Source organism: Papio anubis, chromosome 10 (assembly GCF_008728515.1).
Source record: "Papio anubis isolate 15944 chromosome 10, Panubis1.0, whole genome shotgun sequence".
NCBI lineage: Eukaryota > Metazoa > Chordata > Mammalia > Primates > Cercopithecidae > Papio > Papio anubis.
This window is the reverse complement of record NC_044985.1, coordinates 117,344,924-117,367,553: the sequence shown is the minus strand read 5'-3', so window position 1 is coordinate 117,367,553 and position 22,630 is coordinate 117,344,924. Positions and strand designations below refer to the sequence as shown.

The 22,630-nt window shown below is 37.3% G+C and overlaps 1 protein-coding gene across 5 annotated transcripts in view; it reads left to right on the top strand.

Annotated features, from left to right (window-relative positions):
• Positions 1-22,630, top strand: part of USP40 (ubiquitin specific peptidase 40) — a 94,722-nt gene that overhangs the window by 21,030 nt on the left and 51,062 nt on the right. For all 5 annotated transcript variants that reach the window (XR_004176657.1, XR_004176656.1, XM_031651618.1 and 2 more), the window contains 8 exons: positions 1,480-1,575; positions 3,066-3,173; positions 10,307-10,607; positions 14,601-14,682; positions 16,839-17,010; positions 18,845-18,929; positions 19,846-19,916; positions 20,920-21,239. Coding sequence is in view for 3 of the 5 variants with exons in the window: in XM_031651618.1 (XP_031507478.1) it covers positions 1,480-1,575; positions 3,066-3,173; positions 10,307-10,607; positions 14,601-14,682; positions 16,839-17,010; positions 18,845-18,929; positions 19,846-19,916; positions 20,920-21,239 (1,235 nt within the window). In the remaining 2 variants the exon portion in view is untranslated. The remainder of the gene's footprint in view (positions 1-1,479; positions 1,576-3,065; positions 3,174-10,306; positions 10,608-14,600; positions 14,683-16,838; positions 17,011-18,844; positions 18,930-19,845; positions 19,917-20,919; positions 21,240-22,630) is intronic.

Below are 22,630 nucleotides of genomic sequence, written 5' to 3'. Positions count from 1 at the left end.
GAAAGATGAGTCCCTCGACTCCCCTCTTTGGGTAGGCCTAGGCTTTCTTTCCCCAACTCTGTCCTGTATGGGCATCAAAATGGAAGTTCAGCGTCAGCAAGATCAGTGTCTTAGTCCATTCAGGTTCAGGCTGCTCTATCACAACACTTAGACTGGGTAATTTATAAACAACAGAAATTTATTGCTCACAGTTCTGGAGGCTGGGAAGTCAAGATTAAGGCACCAGCAGATTTTGTGTCTGTGAAGACTTGCTGTGCTTCATAGATGACACTTTCTTGCTGTGTCCTCACATGGCAGAAAGGTCAAACAATACTCCTTCAGGCCTTTTTTATAAAGGCACTAATCCCATTCACGAAGGCTCATCTTTTGTGACCTAATTATCTCCTGAAGACCCCACCTCATAATACTATTGCACTGGTGATTAGGTTTCAACGTACGAATTTGGGGGGAACCTAACTACTCTGGCTATAGCAGTTGCAGAGCCAGAGGCCTCATCTCTGGATTTCTTCCCCACATTCCCATTTCACTTTTTGACCTCGGAAGAGTTTTCCCTGATGTTCTTGCAAGCCATAGTGTGTTTAAGATGTTTTTATTTGTTTTTTGTTTTACTTTATCTACCATTTTTAGTAATTTTGTAGCAGGATGATTGTATCTGGCCTGCCATATTTTTCCATCACTTATTGATCATTTATTTTTGGCTTGCATTGTTTATGACTATCTATATTTCTGGTTTTAAGTCAATTTAAAATACTTTTGGAAGATGGCATGTATAGAAAAAAAAGGCAATGAAAATAACTTACCAGGGGAATTTTGACATGTTCCCCAATACCTTCATAAAATGGGGTGAAAACTTAGATGATCAGGAAATAGAAAGGAGTATTTAAGCTGAGCCTGGCCTGCAAAGATGAGTAGAATTTCCTTAGGTCAGCACAAGTGAATGAGACCATACTGGACGAAGACCGGAAAATACTTTGAACTGAATTTTAATGAAAACTCCACATATCAAATTATGTAAAATGTAGCTAAAGTAGTGCTAAGCTGGAAAATACTCAACGAGGAGCTGGAATTCAAAGCAAGGTCTGCCTGATTCCAAGCATATGCAGATTATTGTGATGTTTTTACCGCCGTTTCATCATCTTGAAACCTTTTTCTTTTTTTTTTTTTTTTTTGGTAACTTCTTGCTCTGTCACCCATGCTGGAGTGCAGTGATGTGATCACGGCTCACTGCAGCCTTGACCTCCTGGGGTTAAGCACTCCTCCCACCTTAACCTCCTGGCTAATTTTTTTTTTATTTTTTGTAGAGTATCCTGGTCTGTGTTGCCCAGGCTGGTCTTGAACTCCTGGGCTCAAGCAGTCCCTCTGCCTCAGCCTCCCAAATTGCTGGGATTACAGGTGGGATCCACTATGCCTGGCCAACATTCCTATTTTGTTACTTTTTAAGTGGTTAGTGATAGAAACTCATGTTGTTTTCCTTCCTAGGAGGAAAAAAGTAAGCCAGATGTGAATCTGAAAGATCTCCAGAGTGAAGAAGAGATTGATCATCCACTGATGATTCTAAAAGCAATCTTATTAGAGGTAGAGTATGTGTGTGTAAGTAATTGTGTGTATGTATATATTGTGTGTATGTGTGCATGTGTGTATATATGTAAGAATATACGCAGTTTAGTTGCTAGATGTGATATTATTACCATTCATAGTCTTTTTCCTTAAGGACATTCTCTGTATCTGTATTTTAATGATTTTTGTGGGGATTTTCTAGTTATGAATGAAATACATATTCATGGTAGAAAATTCAAGAAAAAAAGACAGAAAATATATAAAAAAGATGAGAAGTATAAATAGGCCAGATACAGTTATTGTAAGCACTTTGATATATATTCTTTGCATTCTGTTTTCTCTATGTTTATTTACATATATTGGAATTGGGTTATGATTTTTTGGGCTATTATTGTCATTTTAAACCAAATTGAGCTTTACTAAATGCTGTTTGCAATTTATTACATTTCCATATTATCCTTTTAATGTCTGTGTGACCTGAAATTATGTCCCCTTTTTCATTCCTAGTAGTCACTGATAATATCTCAAGTATATAACTTTTAAAGTTTGTTTAATATGCTGTTTTAAATATGTGAGGTCTTCTTTCATTTATTCATTCATCCTTAATAAATGATTTGCTATACTTCCTGCTAGGGACCTGGGCTGAATACTTTAATTATATCAATCTATGATGACTGTATGAATTTGCTAGGGCTGCCATGACAAAATGCCACAGACTGCATGGCTTAGATGATAGAAATGTATCTTCTGATAGTTTTGAAGGCTGAAGTCCAAGATCAAGGTGTTGGCAGTTTAGGTTTCTTCTGAGACCTCTCTCCTTGACTTGCAGATGGCTGTCTTCTTCCTGTGTCCTCACATGGTGTTTCTTCTGTGTGTGTGCTTCCTGGTGTTACTTTGTCCAAACTTCGTCTTCTTCTGATAATGCCAGTCAGGTTTACTTAGGGCCTACTCTAAAATGGAAAACAGCCTCGTTTTACCTTAATCACCTCTTTAAAGGTCTAATCTCCAAATGTAGTCACATTCTGAAATATTGTAGGTTAAAAATGCAACATGTGAATTTTGGGGAGATACAATTCAGCCTGTCACAGCTACATCTCACCCCCTTTTAGAACTTGTTTACACTTCAAAACATTTAGATAAGACATTAATCATCTTTGTTTTTGCACTTATGTATTTCTTCCAAAATTCTTGTTTAATATCAGTAATTGACATATTTAAATGAAAAATTCCTTTTTAATGTTGGGAATTTACCAAACCTTGGACTACTTTTGATATTGCTCTTCAAATGGTTAAACTGTGGCACACGGAAAATAGCAAAAATCCAAGTTTTCTCAACTGAGTCTTAACCAGTTTTTAAAAAGCTTTTTATAATAGCTGTGATTGAATCAACTTACGTGTTTGCTGTTCTAGGCATGTTTAATTAGGCATAATCCTGTTGGTCTCTTTGAATTTGTAAGTATGGAATTATTTCTCATCAGATTTTCTTAAGTGACTGTTTCTTTCATAAGGAGGAGAATAATATAATTCCTGTTGATCAGCTGGGCCAGAAACTCTTGAAAAAGATAGGAATATCTTGGAACAAGAAGTACAGAAAACAGCATGGACCACTGCGGAAGGTAATACATGGCATCGTTTTGGGAAGTTCTAGTTCCAAGAAATTTCATTATGATCCCAACAACATGAATTCCTTGCAGAAAGATATTTAAAATAGGTGAAAATAAAGTCACCATATTTGTATAATGGCTAGAATCCAACTAAGTTACTTATTAAGTATTACTTACTGAGTTACTTATCATAGAAACAAGAAGTAAGCAAAAATAGTGAGGAGCAACTCCTAAAAAATGTCAGAGTTCATACCCTAAAGCTTATCATTTTACTTGTAGAAATGTCTTCAGATATTCACCCAGATTTCACTTGATTTTTTTACACAAAATTCTAGTAAAAGAATTTGCCTTTTTATCTAGGGTATCAAATTTATTGGCATAAACTTGTTCAAAATATCTCATTATCCTTTTAGTGTCTGTAGAACCTGAAGCTATGTTCCATTTTTCATTTCTGATATTAATAATTTTTATTTTCTCACGTTTTTTCAACAGTCTTGTTTGGGGATTATCAAGGTTTTTTTGTTTGTTTTTTTGAGTTGAGGTATACTCTGTTGCCCAGGCTGGAGTGCAGTGGCACGATCTTAGCTCACTCCAACCTCTGCCTCCCAGGCGCCAGTGATTCTCCTGCCTCAGCCTCCTGAGTAGCTAGCTGGTACTACAGGCATGTGCCACCACACCTAGCTAATTTTTGTAGAAATGGGGTTTTGCCATGTCACCCAGGCTGGTCTCAAACTCCTGGACTCAAGTGATCCGCCTGGCCATCAAGTTAATTTTTTAAAAACCTTTTCAAGAAACCAACTTTTGCCTTAGATGTAATTTGATGTAATGCTATTGATTTTCTCTATTGCTTTTCTATTTTCTATTTCATGGATATCTGTTCTTATTTTAAAGTATTTTCTTTCTTCTACTTCTTGGGACTTAATTTGATCATCTTTTTCTAGCTGCTTGGGTTGGTAACTCAGTTTTTTTTAAACCTTCTAATACACACTTTTAAAGCTCTAAATTTTCTTCCAAGCACTAGTTATATTCAGCAAGTTATATTGTTGAATATAGTTATATTGCTGAATATAGTCAGACAGTTATATTCAATAAGCTTTCATTTTCATTCAGTTTGAAATATTTTCTAATTTCTCTTATTTTTTCTTTGGCCCTTGGGTTCTTTGGAGGTGTGTTGGTTAATTTCCTAATATTTAGGGGGTTTCTAGTTATCTTTTCGTTATGTCAGTAAATTGATTTCTAATTAATGCCGTTGTACTTTGAGAACATACTCTATATGAGTTCAGTTCTTTTGAATTTATTAGGACTTGTTTTACGGTTCATAGTGTTGTCTATCCTGCTTAATGTTCTGTGTTCACTAAAGAAGTTGTTTTCTGCAGTTTTTGGAAGTAACATTTCACAAGTGACAACTAGATCAAATTGATTGTGTTCTTTGTTTCTTCTCTGTTCTTATTATATATGGTTTTGCCTTTTCTATTAATTACTGAGGAATTTTAAATCTCCCAACAATAATTGTGGATTTGTCTCATTTTTTTAAAAGAAAGTTTTGACAGTTTTTGCTTCATGTATCTTCCTGAAGCTATATTATTAGGTGCATACACACTTAGTATTGTTATTGCCTCCTGATGTGAAACACTTGCCTTTTTTCTGAGACAGAGTTTTGCTCTGTCACTCAGACTGAAGGGTAGGAGCACAATCACAGCTCACTACAGTCTCGATCTCCTGGGCCCACGAGATCCTCCTAGCTCAACCTCCTGAGTAGTTGAGACTACAGGCACACCTGGCCTCACCGGGCTATGAATTCTTTTTTAAATTTTTTATTTTGTAGAGATGGTGTCTCCGTATGTTGCCCAGGCTGGTCTCAAACTTCTGGGCTCAAGAGATCCTCCCACCTTGGCCTCCCAAAGTGCTGGGATTACAGGCATGAGCCACCACACCAGAAATGCTTGTCTTTATCTCTGCTAATATTCCTTGCCTTGAAATCTACCTTGTCTGGTATTAATGTAGCCATATAAGCTTTCTTATACATGTGTATCTCAGTATGAAGTTGGTTCTTGTTTATTTTGGAAAATTATGGTTTTTAAGGAATTGGTTCATTTATCTGAGGTGTCAAATTTGTTGGCATAAAGTTGTTTAAAATCTCACCATATTATCGTTTCAGTGTCTGTAGCATAGGAACTTATGTTTCCTTTTTCATTTCTGATATTGATAATTTGTCTTTTTTAGCTTTCTTTTTCATTGCTGGGGTTTATCAAGTTTATTAAACTTTTCAAGAAAACAACTTTGCTTGTGTTGATTTTCTCTGCTATTCTATTTTCTATCAGATGACAGAGAGTTTGAGAATCTTTTCCTTTTTATTAGAATGTTTAGTTATTTACATTAATATAATTTGTATGGCTGGGTTTGAATCTCTCATCTTACTATTTATTTTCTGTTTCTCCTCTATTCTTTGTTATTTTCTTGTTCCTTTCCTGCCTTCTTTTGGATTAATTAATAAATTTTTAGTGTCCCATTTTTATCTCTTTTGTTGGCTTTTTAATCTATGTATTTAATTTCATCTAGTGATTACACTATGTATAAATTAATATGGTAAATTACAAATTAATATTATACCACTTTATGTATACTGTAAGATGCTTACAATAGTATAATTTCATTTTCCCTTTCCCATTTTTCCTACTATTGCCTTCTTCTATTTTACTATTACATATAATGTAAATTCCACTATACTTTACTACCTCTGCTTAAACACTTTAGTGATTTTTAAATAAATTAAGGAAAGAATAGTGTTTTATATTTATCTTTTCTGGAGTTTATTGCTCATTGTTTATCCAGGTTTGCATTTAATATCATTTCCCTTCAACCTAGAGAGTTTCCTTTAGCATTTCTTGAAGTTCAGAATTGCAGGTGAAAAGTGCTTTCAGATTTTGTCTGAAAATGTTTATTTTACCTTCATTTTTTAGTGATATTTTTGATAGATACAGAATTCTAGGGTAATCACTTTGTGTTTTTCTCAGTGTTTTAGAGAGGCCCATTGTGTTCTGGCTTCCAGTATGTTGGACGAGAAGCCAACTGTCATTTTTTATTTCATTCTCTTGAATGTAATGTTTCTTTTTCTTGGTCTGCTTTTAAGATTTTCTTTTTATCTTTGGTTTTCAGCAGTTTGACAATAATGTATTTAGGTATTGTGTTCCTTGTGTTTATTTACATTTTATTGCTAAGTATTTTTAACATCTGTGGTCCAAAGTCTTTTTTAAAATTTTGGAAAAACTTTTGGCCATTATTTCTTCAATTTCTTTTTCTGCCTCATCTCTCTTTCTTTTTCTGGGAGTCTAACTATATACAGTCATCCTTCCATATCTATGGGGAACTGGTTCTAGAACCCCCAGATGACACCAAAATCTGCGGATGCTCAAGTCTCTTTCATGAAATGGCATAGTATTTGCATATGGTCTAGTCACATCCTCCTGTATACTTGGAGCTATCACTAGATTATGTGTAATACCTAACATAGGCTGGGCGTGGTGGCTTACACCTGTAATCCCAGCAAAAGGGAGGTCTAGGCAAGAGGATAGCTTGAGCCCAGGATTTTAAGACCAGTCCTGGCAATGTAGCAAGACCCCATCTGTAAAAAAATTTAAAAATTAGCTGGATGTGGTGGTACGCACATGTAGTCCCAGCTATTCGGGAAGCTAGGGTGAGGGGATTGCTTAAGTCTAAGAGTCTGAGGCTGCAGTGAGCTATGATCATGCATCGCACTGCAGACTGGGCAACAGAATGATACCCTGTCTCCAAAAGAAAAAAAAAGGAAACAAACCTAATACAATATAAATGTTATGTAAATAGTTGTACTGTATTTTAAATTTTTATTATTTTTCACTATTATACTGTTATTTATTTTAATGTTTTTGATTCATGGTTGGTGGAATCTGTGGATTTGGAAACTGCAGATACTGAGGACCAACTGTATATATTCGACCATTTGATAATTCCTCTCAGGTCTTAGATGTTCTGGGGACTTTTGTTTTGTTTTGTTTGAGACAGGGTCTCACTCTCTTGCCCAGGCTGAAGTGAAGTGGCGCAGTCTCGGCTCACTGCAACCTCTGTCTCCCAAGCTCAAGCAATCCTCCAACCTCAGCCTCCCGAGTAGCTGAGATTACTGGCATGTGTCACCATACCCAGCTAATTTTTTGTATTTTTTTGTAGAGATGAGGGTTTTGCCATGTTGGCCAGACTGGTGTTTTGTTCTTTCATTTTTTTCTTCTCCTGCTTCAATTTGGACAATTTCCATTGATCTGTCCTGTCCTCAGCTTTGCTAATTTTTTCTTCTACTGAGCCACTCTTCTGTTAAGACCACCAAATGAGCTATGCATTTCAGATATTATACTTTTTAGTTGTAGTCTTTCTACTTAGTTATTATTTAAAGTGTACATTTCTCTGCTGAAGTTCCCCTTCTCTTTACCCATTCTATTCATCTTTTCCTTTAAATTTTTTAACATATTTATAATAGCTATTTGCTATTATAGCTAGATTAATTCTGAATTTGATTCTGTTGACTCTTTTTTTTTTTTTTTTTTTTTTTTGAGACTGAGTCTGGCTCTGTCACCCACGCTGGAGTGCAGTGGCCGGATCTCAGCTCACTGCAAGCTCCGCCTCCCGGGTTTACGCCATTCTCCTGCCTCAGCCTCCGGAGTAGCTGGGACCACAGGCGCCCGCCACCTCGCCCGGCTAGTTTTTTGTATTTTTTAGTAGAGACGGGGTTTCACCGTGTTAGCCAGGATGGTCTCGATCTCCTGACCTCGTGATCCGCCCGTCTCAGCCTCCCAAAGTGCTGGGATTACAGGCTTGAGCCACCGCGCCCGGCTGACTCTTTTATTCTCTTTTGAATTGACCATTCCATCTCTTGATTATGAATAACATTGTCCTGTTTCTTTGCATGTCATATAATCTTTTCAATATAAATTTTTATTTTTTAATTACAAATTGATAAATTTTAGTTGTATATATTTGTAGGGGTACAGATTGATGTTTTAATATGCAGATACAATACAGAATAATTAAATCAAACAGTGAACATATCCATCATCTCAAATATTTATTTTTTGTGGTGAAATTTACTCTCAGCAATTTTGAAATCTACAGTATGTTATTATTTTCTGTATTTGCCACACTGTGCAATAGATTTTTTAAGAAAAACAACTTATTCCTACCTTTGAATTGAGGCTTTGTATCCTTTGACCATCATCTGTCCATGTCTTGCCCTCCTGCTCCATATAATCTCATATTGTGGATGATGTGTTGTGGAGACTCTGGATTATGTTATTTTTCTCTAAAGATCTTTGCATTGCATTCTAACAAGCCCTCAAATTACCTTTGAATCTTTTAGAGTCTGTGGAAGTTAAATTTTGGGCTTTAGGGTGGGTCCGTTACAATGGCCTGTGGGCAAAATGTGGCCTGCTGCCTGTTCTTACAGTCTTGAGCTAAGAACATGCCTTACATTTTTAAATGGTTACTTTTTAAAAGGTGAAGTGAGTACTAAGTAATGTTCTCAGTTTTGCTTCTGAAATATTTACCATCTGGCTCTTTAAGAAAAAGTTTGCCATCTCTTTCTAATTTGGCAGGACTTGAACTCCTTGTTCTTTCTTCTTGGCAGCAGGCAACCCTGCTCAGCTGTCGAACCTCCTGACTGATACTCTCTGCTGGGCTCTGCGCTGTCCATTCTACCATTTAGGAGTTAGCCAAGGATTTAGGAGGATTTGATACAGAACTGGGGCTGTTTCGAGGGATCTCGCGTCTCTGCTATTCTCAGATTCTGTCCCCTCAGCCCAGTAAGACTCTTGCCTTTTCTTGAAATCTGTTCCACCGTGCACTGCTACAAACTGGGTAGTAGTAGGTGAGTGCAGAACTCGCCTGGTTTGCTTCCCTTCTTTAAAGAAGTATGTCTTCACTTTATGCCTACTTTGGGTTCCTTTCCCAACAGTCGTTTTCCTTGTTTTGCGTAGAGTTTATCATTTTTATTAGGAATATTAGTCTAAGAAAATTTCTTTGTCATTACTGGGACAGACTGCATTGGTGTTTGAGGCTTAAAAGAGTTAATTCTCAACTATCAAAGAAAAGCTTGGCTATATAGAAAGTTCATTACTTAAAAACCCAAAGAACCAAAAAAAATGAAAAGAAAGTTCATTACTCAAAGCTTTCAAGTTGTTGATACTTTTTTGTACCTTAAAACAAATTAGCTACAACGATATTTTACTCTCTGTTCTCATACACAGTGTTAACAGTGTTGTCTTTGGGTTATGCCCTACACTCTTCTGTTTGTTGATAAAATAATACTTTTGATTAGAGAGTTGACATTACCACAGATTACTTTCTTTCCAAGAGAAAAATGCACAAATCACCTTTCCAGGGTGATTGATGAAGTACCCACGTGTTAAATTTAACTCCCAAGTAATTTTCTATATAAGTAAATTAGGCTGAGAGAAAAGGAAGAGACGCAAGGCCAGACAGAGGTTAGAAAGTGAGAGGATAGAGGCATAGGGGATGGGGAGGTAGAGACAGGCAATGGAGAAAGATATTTTTTTCTTCCTAATCCTTTAGCAAGAACTTTGGGATTGTAACTTAACCGTTACTTTCCTTTGATTTTCTGAGCTTGTCTGCCAGCTTTTAGAACAGACAACATTCACTTTAGTTCGGGTTAAAAGATAATTTAGGTTGATAATTACTACCTTATCCCAACAGAGTCTGTCTGGGTTTTCAAATTATCTTTTATGGTGGTACACTGTGTGACTGCTTTTGTTTTGTGCCTTGTTTAGATTGCTTTTAAATATTTCAAAAGTGTTTGTTCTACCTAATCTGTTCCACTTAAATACTTTTTTAAACAGCACTAGTGAGGTATAATTAAAATGCTTTTTAGATTGTAGCATAGCGACTTCCTCCCTTCGTGTAACTATCAGACTATTTAACAGAGCACTGTGGTTTTATTAAATGTTTTATTATACCTAGATGGATTTTCCTCCCTAGCTGGCCAGGTCAAAAATAAAAATGAAGTTAAACGATCTAATCACAGAAAGGAAGAAAACATTTTTTAATCACTTCTAATTTTTGTTTGAATAATTAACTTCGCATTTTTTTTGTCTGTTTCTGTGTAGTTCTTACAGCTCCATTCTCAGATATTTCTACTCAGTTCAGATGAAAGTATAGTTCGTCTCTTGAAGAATGGTTCTCTCCAGGCTGAGTCTGATTTCCAAAGGAATGACCAGCAAATTTTCGAGACGCTTCCTCCAGAATCCCCAGGTTTAAACAGTAGCATCTCCTGTCCCCACTGGTTTGATATAAATGATTCTAAAGTCCAGCCAATCAGGGAAAAGGATATTGAACAGCAATTTCAGGGTAAAGAAAGTGCCTACATGTTGTTTTATCGGAAATCCCAGTTGCAGAGACCCCCTGAAGGTATGGAAAGAAAAATGTTCCTATTTGTTTCAGTTAATGGCTTTAGAAGATAAACATGGAATGCTATTTGAGTTTTTATTCTTTTAAAAAAAGGTTTACTCTTGGAACAACTTAAAATATTTTAAAGCTAACAAGAACTATATTATGCCAAATGAAATCTAACAATTTGTCATTTTATAAAGATTATATACTTCTCTTTAATTTTCTACCCTGTAATAATGTAAGATCATCATTACATTTTCAAAACTGGATTTCCTTGGATAGCATAAAACCTTCTTGTGTTGGCAAACTTGAGTGCGATTGCCATGTGCTCAGACTTGGCTCTGTCATTCAGCCATATGTTGCCTTTGAATTTTAAGTGGCCTTGGTCTTATTTTTATATCTTCTTTATTTTCCTGATTCTTTTATATCTTCTCCTTTATGTTTATTTATATATTTTATTTCTATTATTTATCCTTTATTTATATATTTTCATATCTTCTCCTTTATTTTCCTGTTTCTCAATAAGACCTTTTGTGTGTTTATTCATTTATTTATTTTTAGAGATGCAACCTCACTCTGTCATCCAGGCTGGAGTGCAGTGGCATGATTGTTCACTGCAGCCTCTAATTCCTGGGCTCAAGTGATTCTCTTCCCTAAGTAGCTAGGCCTACAAGCTAGGCCTACAAGTAGCTAGGCCTACAAGCACATGCTGCCACACCTGGCTAATTTTCATTTTTTTAGAGACAGGGTCTTGCTGTGTTGCCCAGGTTGGTCTCGAACTCCTGGCCTCAAATGATGCTCACACCTCAGCCTCCCAAAGTGCTGGTGTCGTTGGTAGAGGGTCATGACTGCAAGTTGTCCAGGTTCTTGGCATTTCGAACAAAGAATTGGACAAAACACACAGCAATGCAAAGAATGAAGCAACAAAAGAACAAAAGCAGGAATGTATTGAAAACGAAACTACACTCCACAGTGTGGGAGCAGCCTGAGCAGCGGCTCAAGGACCAGATACAGAATCTTCTCGGGTCCAAATACCTCCTAGAAGTTTCCCATTAGCCACTTCATGCTCACCTCATGTAAATGAATTGGTAGCCCACAGTCAGTCTGATTGATTGCAGAAAGCAGCTAACCAGAGGCTGAAGTGCAGTTACAAAAGTCACTCTCATGTGCAAACATCTGATTGGTTGCTTTCTGGAACCAATCAGAGGCTAGGGTGAAGTTACAAAGTTATACTTCCATGCAAAGGAAGACATAGTCGGCTGTCAGTCTGATTGGTTGGGGGCAACACCCATTCAAAGGCTGGAGTGAAGTTGCAAAGTTGCAAACAAAGACCTTACCGGCAATCAGTCCGATTTGTTTCTGTCGTATTTGTTGCCAACCGCAAACATTCAGAGGCTGAAGTGGTTGCAAAGTTGCAAACAAAGACTCCACCCACAGTCTGATTTGTTGGGGTCACCCAATTTCCTATGTGTGCGCAGAAAAGGTCAAACGGAGTAGCCTCTGGTCCTTTTGTTACTTAGGCATGGAAAGTTAGGGTTTTCCTTTCAATTTTTTTCTAGGAAGTCTGCGAAACAGCCTTAGGTTACCTGTCTCCAGACCCTATTCTCCTGCCTCACTAGGATTACAGGCATGAGGCCTAGTAAGATTTTTTGATCACTTCTCAAAGTCTGCTCAAAAGTTAAAAACTCTAATGAGAAAAGCTTTATAGATTGAGACATATCTATTATTAGAGATGAGAATATTTTTCTTAGAGAATGAGAATAGCCATCATTTTTATAAAGAATAAAAATAAAGCAGTTACTAATTTGCATGTGAATCAAAGGAAATTAACTTTCCAGATCGAAAACAGTTACATAACTATGCTGTTAATCAAAAAGGCTTTGTATTTTTCTGGGAGGAAAAAAAGATATGGAAATGGTTCTGGTAAAAATATTGTGTATCAGAATTCACAGTTATAGAAATATATATTATCAGAAAAAGAATATCTTCAAATGGAGTATTAGTCTTTTTCATAGAATTTAATTTTAGTGTGTACATAATTGGAATATGTACTCAATGACAGTTCTCTTGTTAGCTTAGGAATCGAACAAAGATCCAACCAAAATCTCGATGTACTTTTTTGGGAATGAAGGGATAGAACTTTATGAAATGATTCTAAAATTCACCTGGAGAAATAAAGTAATAAAAACTGAAGAAGAGATGACTGAGGGAGAATTTGCTGTATCAGTAAAAACGTATTTATAAAGTTATAGCAATGAAGACAGTGTAGTGGCAATGCAAAAAGGTAGATCATTGAAAAAGAGCAGTAAACCCAGGAGTTGATCTAAGCATATTTGTGTTTTAATCCATGGTAAGGTAGCTCTTCAGATATTTTGGGGAAGGAAGGGCGTGAATTACTCGATAAATACAACTGGGAAGTTGGTTATTTGCTAGGGAAATAATTAAGCCATTTTTCTTTGTTATACAAATCACTTAAATGAAATTATAGTTCCTTTAATATTTATGTTAAGGAATCATAAAATGTGTAAAATATAAATATTTTATTTTAAAGTAAAGAAAACCTTTCTGAGCATAAAAGCAAAGAAAGAAAAAAACTAGGGAAAAGTGATATTATGTAACCCTTAAACAGAATTAAAAGGCAAATGACAAGCTAATGGAAAACAGGAAAATATATGACAAATTAATTTCCCCTATCTGTAGAGTGCGCTTACATATATTTCATTGTGCTCAGTAGTAAATTGGGGAAAGAATATAAATAAGTAATTTATAAAAGAAAGATTCCTATGTTTCAAAAAATTTTCAATTTAACCTGTAATCAAAAAAGAAGAAGAAGAATGGCGATGAGGTGAACATTAGTGAGATGCCCCACCAAGTCAGATACTATTTCCGTGACTCTTGGGTCTCAGTAGTTGACCTTTCCTCCAGAGTTGGTAAGTATGGAATATGATCAGTTTGAGTATGTGTATCTAAAAGCCTAGAAAATGTCATACCGTTTAAACCAGTAATTCTACTTTCACAAGTTTGTCTTGAAGTAATCAGAGCTGTATATGAATATTGATGCTCAAAGATGTTTATTGTTCCTACTATTTTAAAATAGTGATTAATTGGAAATCACCTTAATGTCTAACAGAAAAAGATTGGTTAGGTTAATTATGCTACTTATAGAATGGACTACTATGCAATCATTTATTTAAGACTTTGGAAAATACAGTGTATGAAATGAAAACAGATTTGTTGAATATGATCCCAATTTTTAAAATTGTGTGTGTGCCTGTGTGTGTGTGTGTGTGTGTGTATGTGTGTGTGTCTTGGGAGTGAAATTATGAGCAGCATCTATTTCTTTTACACTTAAAAAAAAATTCCAGAATTTTTACAGTAGTCAGTTATTGTATTTGTAATCAAGATGAAAATCTGAGGCCAGGCATGGTGGGTCACGCCTGTAATCTCAGCACATTGGGAGGCTGAGGCGGGCGGATCACTTGAGGCCAGGAGTTCAAAACCAGCCTGGGCAACATGGTGCAACCCTGTCTCTGCTAAAAATACAAAAATTAGCCAGGCATGGTGGCACGAGCCTGTAATCACAGCCACTCGGAGGCTGAGGCACGAGAATTGCTTGAACTTGGGAGGCAGAGGTTACAGTGAGCTGAGATTACGCCACTGCACTCCAGCCTGGGTGACAAAGTGAGACCCTGTCTCAAAAAAGTAAAGAAAAGAAGAAGAAAAAAGAAAAAGATGAAAATCTGGGTGTTCTTTTTAAAAAGTATACTTAAAAGAGTTGAAAAAAATTGAATTCTTCTAGCTTATCTTAAAGAACTATTTACTTTTCATTTGTTCTAACTTTTTCATGTTTCAGATGGGAAAACTGAGATCCTGAGAAAATTCATATTCACACAGCAAATTAGTAGCAGCTTTCCTAGCTCCCAGGACAGTCCTTTCTAGTCTTCATGCTACCTCTTCCAGCAACCAGATTTCATTTAGCCAACACAAGTTAATGAAAAATTTTGTTCACAGCTCGAGCTAATCCAAGATATGGGGTTCCATGTCATTTACTGAATGAAATGGATGCAGCTAACATTGAACTACAAACCAAAAGGTAATTTTAAATTACTTTTAGAGTTTGACTAGTGTTTCTGGAGAATAAAGATCTAATTTAGGCCTTAAGCATTCAATAATGAAAATTAACAAGAAAAAGAAATAGTCAACTAGTTAATGCAGGTGTCTCTTTGGCTGCTGAATTTTTATAGTGAGGGTAGCTTTAACTTTGAAATTATCCCTTATGTGTGAGAGTGAATTAAACAGTGACATATAAAATGGCCATTGCTAAGTAGGGATTGAAGCCTAAGACGAGTAGAGAAATCAGTGAGCGCATAGTTGGGCTAAATGAGTTGTATCCCAGCCTGGCCAGATTATTTCCTTGGGTCCAAAGAGAGCCTGCCGTGAAAATCACCCCTCATGGGTAAGTAGTTGTAGCGAACTGGCATGTAGTGAGAGAGGATCAGAGGTGGGCAGATTTTCAAAAGGAGGGAAATACGGATTCTATAACCTATTGAATCCAATGCTGATCTTGGGGGAAAGCCTATAATGGATTCTTACTTTAAGAGATGGTTTGTGGCCGGGCGCGGTGGCTCAAGCCTGTAATCCCAGCACTTTGGGAGGCCGAGGCGGGTGGATCACGAGGTCAGGAGATCGAGACCATCCTGGCTAACATGGTGAAACCCCGTCTCTACTAAAAATACAAAAAAATAGCCGGGCGAGGTGGCGGGCGCCTGTAGTCCCAGCTACTCGGAGGCTGAGGCGGGAGAATGGCGTGAACCCAGGAGGCGGAGCTTGCAGTGAGCCGAGATCGCGCCACTGCACTCCAGCCTGGGCGACACAGCGAGACTCCGTCTCAAAAAAAAAAAAAAAGAGATGGTTTGTGAGAACTTTATAATCTCAGCATTCTCTTTTGGGGCCTCACCTTTGACTCTGAAGAACTGCTTCTTTATTTGTGCTCTGTTAGAGTAAATCAGGTATTGGGTTAGGAAAATGGATGTTCCCATGATCTTCTTGTGGACTCAAATACCTAATTATATGACAGGGTGTATTTGACATTTTTATCATTGGCTTGGAGCTGGGGGAAAAAAGTACAGTGAATGACACAAGAGCAAAGAAACAACAAAAACCAACATACCAAAAAGATTAAAACTGAACAGAGTGAAATATCTTAAGTCTAAAAAATAACCTGCATAAGTGGTCTGGACTAGCAGTTGTTATTTAAAAAAAAAAAAAAAAAAAAAGGGTTGTCATCAGCCCGCACTAAGGTCTTTCATGTGGTTGTGCTCTCTGACCATGTTCACTGAAGTGTCCTGAAGTACCTGAGTTGTGCGATAAGCTTCGTTCCAGCTCCACATTGGCCAGACCCTACCTGTGTTTTGTGCTGGCTTCGAGTCAGCTGAGTGCATTCAGAGAAGAGCAGGCGACACCAGGCTGCTACCAAGGACTTTTAGCCTGGATAACGTGGTCTCAGGAGGTTCATGCTACTGGCTTCAAATATTTCGTGGGACCAGTCGCAGTGCCTCACACTTGCAATTCCAGCACTTTAGGAGACCGAGGCAGGCGGATCACCTGAGGTCAGGAGTTCAAGATGAGCCTGGTCAACATGGTGAAACCCCGTCTCTACAAAAAATACAAAAATTAGCCAGGCGTGGTGGCACACACATGTAATCCCAGCTACTCAGGAGAGTGAGGCAGGAGAATTGCTTGAACCTAGAAGGTGGAGGTTGCAGTGAGCCAGGATGGCACCACTGCACTCCAGCCTGGGTGACACAGTGAGACTCTGTCTTAAAAAAAAAAAAAGTCATGGGAGAGTGAGAGTGTGCAAAATCTAGTGGAAATAAGGATGATAGATGACATAGAAGTAAATCTGCTACTTAACACAATTATGTAAGCAGATCTCTAGCATTTTGTTCATAACTATAATATAATCTCAGAATTAGAAGATTTCAGGTGTCAGCCTTTGTTCAGAGAAATGGAGTTAACATTGCAGCCCACGTTAAAACAGTTTTCTCTTGGAATTCATGGCGACAGAACTGAATTTTTGCTATTGACTGAAAAACTAAAGTGACTAATTGTGGCTCATAGAAGAAAAATTGTTACTTAGGTAGGATGGAGAACTTAATTGTATTGTAAGCCAGATATCTTTGGTTTGAGATAAAACACAGTGTCTGTTACAAAAACACAGTATTTATGTATTTTTGTGCCTCTTTAAAGGGCAGAATGTGATTCTGCAAACAATACTGTTGAATTGCATCTTCACCTGGGCCCTCAGTACCATTTCTTCAATGGGGCTCTGCACCCGGTAGTCTCTCAAACAGAAAGCGTGTGGGATTTGACCTTTGATAAAAGAAAAACTTTAGGAGATCTCCGGCAGTCAATATTTCAGGTAATACAGCCTTACTTCCTCTTAATTTAGACATCAAGGACCATCTCCAGCTAGACTGTCCATTTCATTCTGTTTAGGATACAACTTTATTTTTCAAAGCTGCTTAGAAAGACCTGACATCTGCCACTTCACGGAGGGATGACCCAGATCTTCTAAGTCTTTTAGGAGGCTTTTCTCCACAGCTCCTACCAGCAGCTTTTCAGGTGGACCATCAGGCTGGTACATTTTATTTGAGGGGAAGAAAGAGTATGAAGTTGTCTCTTTTTTAGAAAATAAATGAAAGCAAATTGCCTTTCAAAGAGAGCGAAAAGATAAAGATGAGCATGTTGTTTAAAACTGAGAACTACTGAACAAGTGAAAGCAACTAACTTTGTACCCTGTAGTGTAGAACAGTATTTATTAATAATACTCTTAAGTGAAGGAAAGTATCTATTAGTCTAGAGTAAAAACAGTGCTGTAGTCTCCAAGTCATTTTCAAGATATGTTTTAATGATGATAATAGTAACAGCAGTGTTCTTTATTTTACTTACACTGCTTTCATATAAATTATATGATTTGGTTCTTTAATCTCATGAAGATACATTAGCCCCATTTGAAGACGAGGCAGTGTGATTTAAAGAGACTCAGTGTCTTGCCTATGGTCCTAAACCTAGTTGATGGAGCTGGGACTCCGTCCCTGGTCTCCTTACTCTTCATCTAGGGTTTTTTCCTCCTAATCACACTCCTGCTCCACACTACTTTCTGATCAAGGAAAAGGGAGATAGAAAATGTTAGCTTTTTGTGTTTTTTCCCAGAAATTAGTTTAATGAATTTTCTGAAAAATCGTATTACTCACCAAAACTATTAGCTTTCTTTCAATTTTCTTCTGCTAAGAAAAGCAAAGCAATTTCCCTTTTGACCTTAGTTGTTGATTTGAAGTTATTTAAACACTAGATCAGTGTCAGGATTTCTAAAATTGTCTAATCTTTCTGAACTTTTTCATTAGAAATTTATTTCTGAGCCAATTCTAGCATTGTTGATACAGGTGGATGTGGGAATCTGAACCTGTCTAGGGGGATATTGTAAATGGAAAGGATCTTACTCACTTTGTAAGTGTGAGGTACACTCCAGTCTGTGCTTTTTGGTGTTTTAAATGTATATCCCTACTAACTATTCTCTTACAGGGAAGTTACTGACAAGAGGCTAGGAAACTTAGTTCACAGCAAACTAATTGCTTGTAAATAAGAAATTTCTTTTTAAGAAAATACCTTATGGTATTGTAGAGAATGACTAGATAGGAATGACTTTTATGGTGATATTATTTTGGTGATCTTGCCACGGCGCTGAGACTCTCAGATCTAGAAACGAAGCCCTGGTAATCTATTAAGTAAACTGGTAATGCACCTTTATAAATTTGCAATGGGAGACATTCCTTTCAAGCAACTAGAAGATGAGTGTGTGCTAGAGTCAGGACTGCATTTCCCTCAACATTGCTAATTCCACAAATTAGTCTTGCTCTTTTGAGTAAAAATTCCTAGGCTGGCATGCTCATCAACTTGCTTTCTGAGAAAAGTGCTCTTCATATATATTAAGCAGAATTGTTTAGATGGTTGTTGTGCCCTTCGTGTATGCCAGAATTCTTCACTCAGGAATGGAGGAGATTAGCCATCTTGGGATTTGACTAATTTAACAAGCGATGCCTTCTTTTGAAGTTTGCGGTGTTGGCTGGGAGTGAGAGTATTCATTTGCTTGCTCTTTGTGTCATCTTCTTATGTAAGTTGGCACAGTAACCTGGAAAGGTGATATGTATGTGTCACTTTTCAATGTTCTCTTTTCTTTCATTAATATTCTTCAGCTGTTAGAATTTTGGGAAGGAGACATGGTTCTTAGTGTTGCAAAGCTTGTACCAGCAGGACTTCACATTTACCAGACACTTGGCGGTAAGATAAATATGAAAACATAGCAACTCACTCTTATACATCTGTATTTTTGTCCGGCTCATCTGTGATTTTCTGCTCCTTGTCAGTCCTTCCCCACCTACTACTTGCTTAACTAAGTAGATTATCTTCACACTGTAAGTTTTCCAAAAGAAATAATATATCCGAGTTTTAATGTGTACAGTTTATATAATGTGTGAAATTCTTCTAACATGGAAACATTTTATTTTTTCTCAAATTAAGGCTACCCTACTAAAAATTTCTTGAAAAGCTTTAGAATTTTTTATATTGACACATATTGTTGAGCAACATGGTTTCAAACCATCTGAATCATATTTATATGACTTGATTTTCTGCCCAACTCTCAGCTTCAGATTCTGTAGTAAAACAAGAAATACTTTGGGAGTTTGAAAGCATTTACTTCCTTTAGCAGCAAAACAATGAAAATTAACAGTAGTGGCAGTAACATCTAATTTGGACCAAAATCTGTAATAGGTGTTTTATGTTAATTATCTCACTTGATTCTCATAAAATTCTTTTATCCCCATTTCATAAATGAAAAAACTGAGCTGAGAGACTTGAAGCACACAAAGACATACAGCTTGTGTTATGGACGTATCAGTGGAGCTGGGACCATTCCATGCCTAAGCCTAACTCCTGTTTCCAATGTCATGTGCCTTAAGTACACTTGACCTTTGGATTATCTCTTTTGTCCTGCCACCATGCTCACAAAGCTTTTGTAACAACATTTTAAAGAAAAATTACGAAATGAGATGTCAATAGAATAAAAATAATTACTACTTTTTAAATTTTCCTTAGTGAAAATACTTTTTCAAAGAAATATTTGTCTCAGCTCTTTCTTTAGCTCAGTCATTTCTGATGGTCGTGATGAATGGTCTCACTGGTGATCTCTTTCTAGGGGATGAACTGACACTGTGTGAAACTGAAATTGCTGATGGAGAAGATATCTTTGTGTGGAATGGGGTGGAGGTAAAAAAAAATGCTGAAGAAATATTCGTGATAATTTTGGATGTTTTAAAAGTCGTAATGGCTGGGCATGGTGGCTCATGCCTGTAATCCCAGTACTTTGGGAGGGCGAGGCAGGCAGATCACCTGAGGTCAGGAATTCAAGACCAGCCTGGCCAACATGGTGAAACCCCATCTCTACTAAAAATACAAAAATTGGCCGGGCATGGTGGTGTATGCCTGTAGTCCCAGTGACTTGGGAGGCTGAGGCAGGAGAATCGCTTGAACCTGGAAAGTGGAGGTTGCAGTGAGCTGAGATTATACCACTGGACTCCAGCCTGGGTGACAGGGCAAGACTCCATCTCAAAAAAAAAGTCATTGTAATGAAATTTTATTCAGCCTATGTGAGGGCAATTAGATATTAGAAAACTACTGAAATGCTTGATAAATGTTAGACAATCAGTGCTAGTTGTACGTCAAGGAGACATTTCTTGAGTGCCTCCGTTATACCAGGTTGTGTGTCAGATGCTAGGTCAAAGGCCAGTCAGTTGATCTGTGTCCTTTTAGGCCCTCATTGTGTGAAGAACTGCACCATATGTGCTGGAGTAGGGGTCTGTGCATAGTGCCTGTGGGAATTTAGAAGAGTGAGGATCTATACTGAGTTGGGGAGTCGTTGGGGTGGTTTGGAGGTGGAGAGTGAATTTTCTATCTCTAGAGGGTGGCCAGGAGCACTTCAGCCACTCTGTGAACTGACCTTGGCCAATCTGGCTTCATCACCACCCGTGATAACTCATAAATCTCTATCTCCAGTCTATCGTAGATTTCTTCTAAAAAAATAAAAGGTAGATAAGAAAGTTTCAAAAGAAAGATCTGAAGTTGTTCCTTTGATGCTTAACAGACATTTGTGAAAATTTTATTTCACTTGGAAAAAATGAGAGTTGTTCTCTAAGAGTAATCTTTTACCATGTTATATTGACAATGTTGGCAAGTATCAACTGTACTAATGGTTTTCTTGATATGATTGCAGGTTGGTGGAGTCCACATTCAAACTGGTATTGACTGCGAACCTCTGCTTTTAAATGTTCTTCATCTGGACACAAGCAGTGAAGGAGAAAAGTGTTGCCAGGTGATAGAATCTCCACATGTCTTTCCATCTAATGCAGAAGTGGGCACTGTCCTCACAGCCTTAGCAATCCCAGCAGGTGTCATCTTCATCAACAGTGCTGGATGCCCAGGTGGGGAGGGTTGGATGGCCATCTCCAAGGAAGACATGAGGAAGACGTTCAGGGAGCAAGGGCTCGGAAATGGAAGCTCAGTTTTAATTCAGGATTCTCATGATGATAACAGGTAACTCGCTAACAGGAGAAAAAGGATTTCTAGAAGTCATTTTAATTACAGTACCACCCAGCAGAACTCTAAAGCTTTATTTTAGTGACAAGGGTTGAATGTTTCTTTATTTCTAGACATTATGTTCTAAATATTGTATACACGAATGTTGTAGGTTATGTAACTTAGAGAAAAAAATGATGTTTTGTAAGGGACTTTTGGTAAATGTGGTGAGAAAATAATATAAGTATCCCTGATTTTCTAGACTATATAGAGTATCAATTAGTTGGCTATAATGCAAGTTATCAGGTGAATTCTGATTAGGGCTGGTTATAAAACCGAAGGAACATTCTCGCAGAGAAAATTCCTGAAAATCTTCCTGAAGAAGGTATAAACATTATGGCTAAATTGTTTCTGGATATTTTGTTTCAGGAGACCCATAAGTTGACTCATGGTTTCCTTATAATCCCTTCTGTGACTCTTGAGAGCCTAGTTGCCCAAATAGAGCAGTTACCTGGCGAATTACCCCTATGAATCCTGCGGTCACATTTAAAGCTACATCTGTCTTTTTGTCATCTGTGTCTGTGATAGTACTTTGCTGTAGTCAATGTGTCATACACTGTAGCTGCAATATTTCCATATATTGAAGATTTCAAGTTCCCTGTTTTCTCAGTGCTACAAATTTACTTAGATTGCAGGACTTCTGCATCATTATTTATAGTGGCTTTGACGCAGAGCAGCAGAGCACTTATTTCATAGTACACTTACCACTGTTACTCTTTTGGACAGGGGTTTCTCAGACATTGTCCACCTTGTTTATAAGAACTGTATTTCCTTTATAAAAGGCAGTATACATTTATTGGGACTGGGGAAATCCCTCTTCTCACCATGCACTGTTAATTACTGTTAGCATTTGGGTGCCTTTCTTTTTAAACCTAATAATGATTATTTTGTAGATGTATCTTGCTTTCCATCCCCTCTGCCCAACCTTGAGATTTGTAGACTCTTTATAAACTGCCTTGGATGGATACATAGTAATCTATGTAGTTTGCCTAGCTGTGCTCCTAGGCAAGTCAGTAGGATGTAATGGGACCTTGGGCAAGGTATTTCGTCTTTCTCTGCTCAGTCTTCTTGTCTGTAAAATGGGGATAATAACTAGTGCCAGCTTCATAGAGTTGAGAAGATTGAAAGAGTTAAGTGCTTACAAAGTACACACAGTAAGTGCTAAATGTTTTAGTTAATGCAGTCATTGTCATGATTATCATACAGTTTTTCACTATTTTAAGGTAGTCTTCACGGAACATCTTGTGCTTCAAACTTTGTATTTGGGATTGCTAGCTTAAGGTGGGAGCTCAGAATGGAATAACTGCAATAAAGAGTAGAATTATGTTTCAGAGCTCTGATGCACATTC